This window comes from Morus notabilis, unplaced genomic scaffold, assembly GCF_000414095.1.
Source record: "Morus notabilis unplaced genomic scaffold, ASM41409v2 Scaffold602, whole genome shotgun sequence".
In the NCBI taxonomy this organism is placed as follows: domain Eukaryota; kingdom Viridiplantae; phylum Streptophyta; class Magnoliopsida; order Rosales; family Moraceae; genus Morus; species Morus notabilis.
Genome location: NW_010358894.1, coordinates 479,355 through 490,700, shown reverse-complemented (window position 1 = coordinate 490,700; position 11,346 = coordinate 479,355). Strand labels below are relative to the sequence as shown.

Sequence of the window (11,346 nt, the reverse complement as noted above, 5' to 3'; positions counted from 1 at the left end):
TAAGAGCAAAAAAATCTTCTTCGTGCCTTAACTTCCATAACATAAAAACCACCAATCGCATCCATCTTATTTTTTATATGTTTCGTTGATTATGATTTATGGACCATTCTCTATTTCTCTTCTCATTTTATGCCATGAAATGAAAAGGTCCATGTCTTGTTCTATAAACTAAAAAGAAAGTCCTTTTAATTATGCACATTTAGTAGTGTGTGTTAAGCATTTGCAATCCCATCAATGCGCCGTTTTGAGAATGATCTTTGCCTCTATTTGTTGGCCTCCTTTCTAATTCACAGTCAAATTTATACTTTCCGCTAAAAGCATTTTTGCAATAACATGCCTCACGTTTGGTTTTGAGGCTTTTTTGGTTTGCCTCACATACGCTTTATAATAAAGTAGAAGGAAAAAGAAGAAAGAAAAGAGCAAACAGATAAAACTAGCAAGAACTTTATCACTTTCCCAAATGATTTTTGAATCAGAACCATTCAGTAAAATAATTGGTTAAATGTACCCACCAAAATGTTGAGTTGATAGCAATGCGTGCCCAATTTTAACTTTTATCATTCCAAGAGGTGTTCTATGATTTCCTTTCTGAAGTATTTCTTTTTAGTATTTCCTGCAGAATCTCCCTTATTCAGAACATTTTCTCCCCAAGTGACCAAAATCATCATATGACTGATATTGATTGTTTATAGAACAATACAAGGGTCTAAACCAAACTGAATCCCTAGGATCCCGAGCATATATATATATATATATATATATATAGACACATTTTCTTGTACAAATAATAAGTGATCATAAAAGACAAAATAAATAATGACAACATTATTATCTTGTCTTTCGACATTGTATCTAAGTTTGGACAGTTTCGGATGGCTGTGGACCTATGTTTTTATCGTCCGTTTCAACATTGATAACGAGTTTAACCAGACATACTCAAAAATTGTTCGTTCACGGGTCACTCAAAACTTCAAACTCATCATAACTTAGAGTTTGTTAAATGAGCTTACGAAGGGGATAAGTTATTATAAAACAAAAGGGATAATTGAAACAGCACCAACTAGAAAAAGAGGCTAACTTCGTGACAAAGCCAAACCAACAACCCCTTTTTGGTCACAGCTCAAGAAAAAAAGGAAGCAACGTGTTATCGGCTTTCGCTTTCGCTTCATGGCGATAGTTTCTTCCACACTCAAGTTAAACAACTAAATTAAGGCTCCGTTCATTTCGCTGATTCGAGTTTAGAATTTGAGTTTTGTTACAGTAAAAAGTTCTCAGAAACAGTCACATCTAACTTTTTTGTTACAGTAAAAAACACTCACATAAAATCACATATTAACTCGAATTAAAAACTCGAATCAGCGAACTAAACGAACCCAAATAAATAACACAAATCTGTCACAAGTAGTTTAATCTTTACAGTTAGGCAGATTAGCATACTTATAGAAATAAAAAGGTGAAATAAGAATAAACCTTACTGATTGGCATACTTATATATACGCTCGATGTAGACGGAGATTGGGAAGCAATTTTTTCACCTGTTTATCTAGCTATTTTAAACAATGACTAATGTGAGAAAGCGACAATTCTAGCTGTGTAAGTGCAGAGACTAAGGCAAAGGCAAATGATGATGCTCTTTTGAATTGCAATAAAGTAGAATAGTAGATCAGAACATGACCCGTTTAGTTCGCTGATTCGAGTTTTTAATTCGAGTTGAGATGTGATTTTATGTGAGAGTTTTTTACTGTAGCAAAAAAATTAGATGTGATTATTTGTGAGAACTTTTTACTGTAGCAAAACTCGAATTCTAAACTCGAATTAGCAAAATGAACAGGGCCAACGTAAGAAAAGAAAAATTAAGAGCTTATTCTTTTGAGTGAAAAACTCAAAAAAATACAACTCGAGTTATAACTTTATTCGAGTTCATGTTCTTTTAAGTTTAAACTCGAGTTCAAACTCGAGTTTAGAACTAAAACTCAAGTTCAAGTTTCCACTTCAACTCGAATTCAGAAACTCGAACTTAAATTAATGAACAACATTTTTTCTATTCTTAAAAATGCTATAACTTTTTCGTTTTAATTCTGATTGAGATGATTTTTTTTCTATGCGTTGACAATGAAAAGACGAATAAAACCCGACCCATATACCCTATTAAATTTTTCATCAGCATTGAGTTTTTATTAAAATACTATCTAAATATAAATTTAAATTTTGACTTACTCAAACACAAATTCAAAAAGATTCTTATCTCAAACCATAACTCAAATGTACACAACCAAACACAAACTCAAATTACAAGTTCAACTCAAATTATAACTCAAATTCAACTCAAGAATTATACTCAAGTTAAACTCCAAAAGAACAAGCCTTAAGATCTTTGACCAGTCGCATTCCCATTTGGAAAGTGACACCATTATGGCCAGAGAAAAAGAGATCAGATCCAACACAAAACAAAGAGATGAACATATAGCTAAAACTTCGTAATGAAGGGTAGATCAAGTTGCTAAAAGAGTTCAACTAAAGCTTCGTGCTTGTTTAAGTGTCATCCGGGACGGGACAGGACATATCGAAGAAAATTGTATTGCACAGAATTGATGAGGATGAATGCTTAAAGCATGTAAATAGGTTGAATAACCGATCAAGTAAATATGATAAGAGTAAAGATTATCTGGAAACAAAAATTAAATATCAAAATTTATTAATTTACTTGTTCTGCTACGTGGGCAGAGGAAGATGAGCAGTATATACAAGGCTAATTTACATTACATTGTGGAACGTCGGATCTTGGCTATCTAGGGATCATCATCATAAGGCGCGTCTGCGGCGGGTAAGGATGAAAAAATCAAAGCAAGCTTTCCATTTCGTTGAATTTCGGCAAGCCCAAGAATTGTCTGAGAATCCAGATTGTTTCCCGTCAAGTCTAAAAGCTCAAGATTACCTAGTAAATGCAAGTACATATGCTTAAGTATCAATAGTTGCAAGCATACCGAAGCAATGAAAGCCAAACATTATATTCTGCTGCTCTATCTAAATTAGGCACAATTTTTCTAGGGAATTTTCGAGACAAATAGGCGCTGTTCTTCAGTAATCCAAAAGAGTATTCAGCAAATTTTAATTGCAAATGAAATTTTCTAGTAATTATGAATGATCAATTACCTTTTGCAGCTTTAAGGGCAGAGCACATGATGCGAGAGGATTCAACTGGCATAAAATTATATTCTGCATTGACAAAAACAAGTTCTGGAGCCCGTGGGAGGAGCGTAGACAAAAAGTTTGCAGTTGCAATCCCGCCCCGGTTTCGGCTATACATAATTCAATAAAATATTATGGCATGAAATATTACACAAATTGAAAAAGAAAAAGAGATCTGGACCCTGAACCTTATGTTAATTCCAATTAGCTTCACTTCCTTTGTTATGCTTTGCTGTAGGTCTTCAAACCCAGATGAAGAAAGTCCAATACCGCTAATATTAAGTACTTGAATTGACGTTGACAAAAATTTCCCCAACACCGCTGCTACTTTGCTGGAAATTGGAAATTATTAACCAAAGACAACTCCAGAGTATGTATATATATATGACATGCAACTTCTAAGCAAGTGGTCAGACTCAGACACACCTGCCAAGGAAATTATCGGCAATAGATAGAGACTCCAGTGGTCTCTTGAAGCTTGAAAGGGTGTTTAAGAGCTCAATCACCCCAGAAGCGTTGAGGTCACAACTCTCCACATATAACTTAGCAAATGGAGAGCATGCTTCAAAAGCTTCGACAAAATAGGGAAGTAAACTCCTGTAACATTCAGTAATAGCTCGTGAAATTGTGCACCCAGCCAAGCACAAAGCTAAAAGTATACACGCAGAATAAATTTTTACTGACCTAATTCCATCATCCTCAATCGGATTATCACTTATATCCAGAACCTCCAAGTTAGGCATATGAACAAGAGCATATCTAAGGCCAACTGCATCGTCTTTGTCCAAATTGTTTCCCCTAAAATCAGAAGAAAAAAAAAATACACACACATTGCAAAAAGAAAACAATTCCAAAATATATATTTTTAAGTCTCCGCTCCATGTATCAGCTCAAAGTAAAACCAACGGCACTGAGTCATATTCAAGGATGGTTTGGATGCCAAGCACCTGTTTAGTGATAAACCTAACTACTACGATTTTAAATATATTGAAGGCAAAAAATTTTGCTTTAAGGAAAAGTAACTCTCCAACGGTACCTTATATTGAGCACACGTAATGATCGCAAGGACTTGCCAAGTCCTAAGGATGTTGGGTGGTTGTTTGAAGATGTCTGATTGAAATCAGAAAGCCAGCCTGTTATCTGCGCTAGTGTACAAAGATTCATGTTACATAATCGTACAAAGGCAAAATCATGAAACTTAATGGAAATGGACACCTCACGTTGTTTTCAGAGAGGTCAAGGATAGATAGACCAGACGAAGCATCACAAAGGGTGTCAAAAACCATTTTTGCGAAGTTTCGGCATAGGTAGTCACAAGAGAAATTTAGTGAACACAAAGACCTGAAACAGAATAATAGACTTTCAAAGTAAGCCCAGATGTTTGAATATTCAATGTTATTACCACGGATGCAACTATGTAAGCCCAGATGTTTGAATATTCAATGTTATTACCACGGATGCAACTATGTACGCCCAGATGTTTGAATATTCAATGTTATTACCACGGATGCAACTATGTACTTAAAAACAGACGAAGGCTCCAACATTTAAAAGAATTGCATGCTCAAACACAAACATGTAATTCTATGAAATTCTACCTGTATGTCAAATGCAATAGGGCACTTTGATGGAATGACTTTTCTTTTCTTTTCTTCTTATTTTTATTCTTATTCTTTATTTTTATTTTATTATCATTTTTGGGGGCGAAGGGATAAAAAGATCATAAAGATAAAAATTCATTAAAACCGGGCAAGAGATAGCTAAGCCTCAACATAGCTTTCACAGCCTAAACGTATGCCACGACAACTAGTTTGGTTGTCTATGAGGGTGTAGCTGCAGATCCTGGTGCACGTGCAACCTAGTTTAGGACTTCAGGACTTCTCAATAGCTTACAGGATACCTTAGTCCTCACTGTCCTCTACCAAGTATAAAACTGAAAGGCGACGACAGATATTTTGAAAAACAAAATCAATAAGGAGATTACTAACAGAAGCAATACTTGTTCACACAGCTATCTTTTTATGGCATATGAGGTGTTCTAAGTGCCATATATCAAAATCAACTACCTGCACATCACACAAGTCATAAAACAAGAGAAGCCTAGATTTGGAATAACTTTCGTACCTTCCTGAAGACAGAAGTGATACAAGTCCACGAGGTAAAGAAACTAGATTTGTTTCAAGAAAGCTCGTAGAAGTTACTGAGAAGTTCTGTATCCTGTGTGTGGGCACAATGTTTGTGAGCAGAGAACTACAAATTTTCTCAACTGAAGCTGAGGAGAGCTTGCAGTGAATAAACTTAAGTGAAGTTAAACTTTCACTGTTCTGGCTCAGAAGTTTGCATAATCCCCCAATCTATAGATGCAGGCCAAATGAGTGAATCAGCACAAAGGCAGAAATTTAGCATTCCTACAAATTAAAAGGTTATATATTGACGAATAAATTCTATATTAGCTATGTCAATAATGATATTATCTGGAAATAACCACATGATAATGAAATGTTTTACTTCTGCGTTAAACAGCATGAACATCTAGTGCAGATATTTACCAATATGAGTTTGGTACCAATTTTATAAATTTTATATGACCTTTTTAGAGCTTATTAGAAACCGTGTTCACACGATGCGGATTTAAACCTATGTATTAAGAGTATATACAAAGAGAAGGAACTAAGCCTACGTGCTCCTCGGATCTGATCCACCACAGGTCCAAGCTCTCAAACTTGCTGTCCCTCAGTAAATTCTGTATCACATTTGTAAGAAAGGGTGTAAAACTGAGCAGTATAGCCATTATTTTAACAAGAAAGCGCTTTTATATCAGAGTACAAATACTAATATGTTTGTATACGCACACATCACATATGGATTTTACTCATCCAGGAAACAGAACAGATACTGTAATTTAAAAGGCTAAACGATGCATTCATAGAGAGAGGAGGAAGGGGGGCAAGGAACGCTAAAGGAAGCACTTCCTTATCAAGAATAACCTCAAGGCTCAAACATGTAAACTGAAGTACACAGAACTATTCTACAATAAGATTACAGCATGGAGTCCTGCTGTCCCTATTTTTCTGTCCCCTTAGTCGTCCCTCCAATAATTATTTGCCATGTCCTGTAAATATAACAACCTGGCCACATAAATAGGAACTAAATCCTCAAAACACTTCATAATTAAATGGTGCAAAAAATTGATTGGAGGGACATCCAAGGGAACTGGAAATAGGACAGTAGACCTGAACTCTACAGCATGACAGCACTCAAAATTAAGAACAAGACCATATCTGTTTAAAACAGAAGTTACTATTTGAGCCTCATCCTACTACTCATAATAAAGGTGAGACCACACATACTCCTTTTTACGGAAAAAAACTTAAAAAGAAGTGATATTCACCAAATACATACACTAAATGCTCACATTTTTTATGGATAAGTTTCCATTTTCATATATGGAATAAGAAACTTACACAAGTTTCTGGACAGCATAGAACATTTTGAAGTCTTAGACATCTGCACAAAAATAAGCTGGCAGAGTGAGAACCTAACTCCCGGCAATATGTCGTTGCATGGATTCGAGAAAGCAGAAGAAGTATCTATCCAGTCAAGTGAACAAATGCACATAATTTACCTAGCATACTGCCCATACTCTTGGCAATGGTAAGACAGTTTTGAATAGTCACAAGTAGAAAATTTTATGCAACCTTCATAACCAATATCTTTCAATATAGTCTCTGCATGTAACAAAGTATGTCAAGGAACAATAAAAAATCAGTCATGAGCTTAAGCCCTAATCCAATTCAGCTAATTAAGAAACCAATTTCATTTATTAATTTAGGTGATTCACAATTCACATTAGACGCAAATCGCAATTAACTGTTTATCACTAGTACCCTCTAAACCATGACAACCATATTTGATACTTAAGAATGCAAGCTACCTATAGTTTGTCAACATCGTTCGTCTTCACCGCAAACTTTATTCATTCTCTCATTAAATTCCCTTCATATGTCCTAACTTTCACGATAATTTTAGGCGGGAAAAAAACTTTATTTACCTGAAATTTTTATTTCACCAAGACATCCACTAAAAGATGGGAGGAGTGCTATCTCTGCTGCTTCATCTAGGCATCTGTTCTTTATAAAAATATACATATAAATCAGCTACAAAAATAATTGTAACGAGTAAAGTAATACAAAAATGATTGGTTATATGATCAAAGAGAGAATCACAATACTTCTGCAAATGAGCTTCCCAATACTTTTGATGCCAATCAACGGTTTGAATGTCATCCACAAGATATGGCCAATGCAACTCAAATAAATTCTTCCATGCCTTGTCGAAATTACAAAACCTTTAAAAAAATATGTATCATAAGCCACCATAACTATTTTTTTCCCTTTTTTTTCCTCTTCACATTTCCATTCTAGAATTCGATTTCTTCTTTTTCTTACATAAAACACACAATTTATCATAAAAAAAAAGGCAATTCTTCCCAACCTTCCACGTTTTCTCCCATTCCCGCCGCCATCGTCGTCATATTCATGGTCATCCCGATCCGTAAAAGGCCTGGCTCAAACAAGAGAGTGAAAAGACAATCCCAATAAAGACTAAATCCTCAAAAAGCGTAAACCATAATGCATTGAAAAGTGACTTACATCGCCATTTGTAGCTTCTGCAACGGCAATGGCGGTAGTTGAAGAACCAAAATATCGAACAAGTACGACGGTAGGTCGTACACAACTGACAGAATATCATCTCCTATAAAGAAAAACGTAATTCAAAACTGATAGTAGAAAGAAAAACGTTTCGCAAGCGTAATAATCACTGGGAAAAGCGTTTTTTCGTACAAACATTACCTCGAAAAAGTTCGTTTTTCACTGCCTCTAAACACAAGGAGATCAAAGACGGAGCTTCTCTCATTCTTCAGCAAGAGAAAGTCAATCAAAGCCTTTTTACGATAGAAATCACAACATTACATTGAAAATATAATCGAAGTCAAACCCTAAATCAGAGATTTCGTGGTTCAGAATTGAACTTTATAGGAAGAATGAAAGGTCACTGGTAAAAGAAGATTGGAAACGACGTCGTTCCGAGTGATGTAGTAGAGGTATTTCGTAGGCTTAGGGCTTAGCTGGAGTTGACGACGCCACCGTCATCGACAGTGGAGATATGCCTTTGATGGTCCGAGGAACAACGACAAAAGATGGCCTTTATTTACGAATGTCTTGGATTAAAACTACATGTCGTTTATGATAGAACGACATAAAAAACTAAGGCGAAAACGACAAGGCGTTTCTGTCCTAAAACGTCACCAAAAGTTTTAGGAAATTAACGATTAACGACTGTGTGTTTGTTGTGTTCTCTTACAAACAAACGACGAAAAAGCGTACATTAGAAAGGAGTTGGTTGTAGGCTTATAGTCTCATGATGTTATGATTTTTATGTCTTTATTTTTCTTGCATGCAGCTAAATAAATTTTATGTATTATTTTTCTAACACCACATTACATAATTTATCCTTATTTTTTTTTTTTTTATAGAAAAAGACATCAATTGGATTTCTTTCCACCATGATACTTTCTTTCTTCTAAAAAAGACAGGAGTCGGGGTATTTTTTAGAACGAAAAGACAACAAACTTCCTAATATGAAACGACAGGTTTTTTTTTTTTTGCCAACAAACGACGAGAGAATTTATATAGCATTCAAAATATTTGCCGTGTTTGGGTTTGTTCTTGTTTTTTTTTCACGTTTTTCTAAAAAATAAAATAAAAATGATTCCAAAACGGCGTTTGACACAATTAAAGATAAAAAACATAAATAAAAATGATTTTTTAGTTTAGTATAAAATGAGAGAGAAATGAAAAATGACTTTTAGTCTGTGTTTTGGAATTGATTCCGTTTTCATTTTTCATGTTTTTCGAGAAAGAAAAAGTGAAAACGTTTCCAAAACGGCGTTTGGCGTAATAAAGACAAAAAATGAAAATGAAAACGATTTTTTTAATTTAGTGTAAAATGAGAGAGGAATGAAAAATAACTTTTAATCGTTTTTCATTTGTTGTTTTCGTTTTCTCCTCTCTCGAGCAGAGAGAGAAATAGAGACATTAATGAGTTTTTTTACACTGAAAATAATCTCTTGATAAAACTACCAAATGCATTTTTAAAAATGATTTCTGTCTGAGATTGAAAACGTTTTTATTTTCATTTTCATACAAAAAATAAAATCATTTTGGAACAAGTTCCAAATGCACCCTTAGTTATTTTTCATTTTTTATTTTCGTTTTCTCATCCCCCGAGCATAGAGAGAAATACATTAATGAGTTTTTTTGTACTGAAAATAATCTCTTGATAAAACTACAAAATACATTTTCAAAAATAATTTCTGTATGAGATTAAAAACGTTTTCATTTTTATTTTCATACAAAAAATAAAATTATTTTAAAATAAGTTCTAAACGCACCAATTGTTTTCTCCTTTAAGACAGCAAACTTGGGAACGTAAATTATAAGACATTTTAAACACGAGCGACATCAAAATTAAAAGGACTCGGATTTCAAATAGCAAACAACTTGTTATTTTATTCTTAACGACAACAAACTTGATAAGCAAACTGCAAGCTTACCAAAAGAAGGGATGTCCGTATGTCGTTTGGGGAAAAGTACATGACGACAATAATACAAAATGCATGTCGATTTTTCAATACAATGAACGACAAGTACGCTAAAAACCAATATCTCGGGTTTATACTAGGAAACGATTATCGTGTGGCTAATTATATGCATGTCGTTTTTTCTTAGGCCATGTTTTGAGTTTATAATTCGAGTTTTGTTATAATAAAAAGTTCTAAAAAATAATTATATCTAATTTTTTTACTTCAGTAGAAAATTTTCACATAAAATTACATTTCAACTCAAATTAAAAATTTAAATCAGCGAACTGAACGGGCTGTTAGAACGGTAGCAAACTTAAGCCAACAATGGCTTAGTTTGGTAATGCTGTGGATTTTAAAAAAAGTGCTTTTAGCTGTGCTGAAAGAAAAAGTAGCTGTTTCAAAAAGTAGCTAAGTGTTTGGTAAATTGTAATTATAGTAGCTGTGCTGATTCCATAATCAGTAAATAGCGTTTGGTAAATTTTGATGTGGAATTGCTGTGAGTATGTAAAATGACCAAAATAGATATGTTATGAAATTTAAATATATATAATTGTTTTTGGTATTTAAAAATACTTGTTTAACTTTAAAAAAAAACCATAATGTTATGATTTTAAATTTTTTAATAATAAATTTATGATAATTAATTTTCTTTTTTTCATTCCTTTATTCACAATATAATTACAGCTAAAAATAGCATAATGATAAATTGTCAATCTTATTAACACAACCAAATACCATATGGTTGCAATCACCCGACCTATATCTTTTACTACTTCAAAATCTACATTTGTATAATGCTACAAAAAAGTAGCCACAGAAGTAATTATAATTTGTAGGAATACTACACAAAAAAGATTTGAGTCTTAAGCCTAATCTGTAAGAATGTATTTACTTTTCAAGTAACTTACTATCAACAGCCAACAGACGAGCAATTTTATCCAATTTGGCGATAAAATATTCTCTCCTCATCTCAACAGCAAAATTACTCTGTTCTAAAAGATGTCGTTTACTCTTAACAAATATGAGGACGCTATTTTCCAAAATAGCATTTGAAATTTGAGCAAGAACTCCTTCGAGAAAAAATAAGCTTCACTATCAGCTCTCACCCTTGACACATGTTGACTTGTCATACTCTCAAAGCAAAATCAAACAAATAAATCTTGAACAGAAGAAATACCTACTATATTATTAGCAAAATCGATGATCCAACAGAAGAACATAAGCCAAACAACAAATCCAGTTCTCTCCAAACGCTAAAACAATCCACTGCCGCAGATTGTCGCTACTGCAGAATATTGGAACAACTACTTGCAACGGGTAGATAAAACATGAACAGAGGAAAAACTGCATCAAGGCATACATCCATAATACAACTAAATACTAAGCCAAATCAGAACTTGCGGCTGGCCAAGCTTGCATCCCGCATCTCCCATGCAGGTCTGCTTTCCCTTGCAATATCCGTCTTGATTGCCCGCTCAATTGGTTTAATGGCAAAGAAGAACTACAAAAAA

The 11,346-nt window shown here is 33.9% G+C and overlaps 1 protein-coding gene across 2 annotated transcripts; it reads right to left on the bottom strand.

The window, feature by feature from the left end:
• Nucleotides 1-2,666: 2,666 nt before the first annotated feature.
• LOC21399004 lies at nt 2,667-8,199 on the bottom strand. Of its 2 annotated transcripts, XM_024162642.1 has the most exons (16): nt 8,043-8,199; nt 7,842-7,944; nt 7,684-7,752; nt 7,421-7,537; nt 7,241-7,314; nt 6,815-6,917; nt 6,654-6,696; nt 5,870-5,932; nt 5,314-5,543; nt 4,410-4,530; nt 4,226-4,329; nt 3,874-3,987; nt 3,616-3,786; nt 3,378-3,521; nt 3,154-3,299; nt 2,667-2,935 (listed from the first exon to the last, which is right to left on the bottom strand). In XM_024162642.1, exons 1-16 carry the CDS (start codon nt 8,104-8,106, stop codon nt 2,790-2,792), a joined length of 1,812 nt encoding a protein of 603 aa, XP_024018410.1. In that variant the 5' UTR covers nt 8,107-8,199; the 3' UTR covers nt 2,667-2,789. The 2 variants fall into 2 exon arrangements, with proteins under 2 accessions (XP_024018410.1, XP_024018411.1); XM_024162643.1 differs by lacking the exons at nt 2,667-2,935; nt 3,154-3,299 and having other exon boundaries at nt 3,401-3,513.
• Between the last annotated feature and the right edge of the window lie 3,147 nt (nt 8,200-11,346).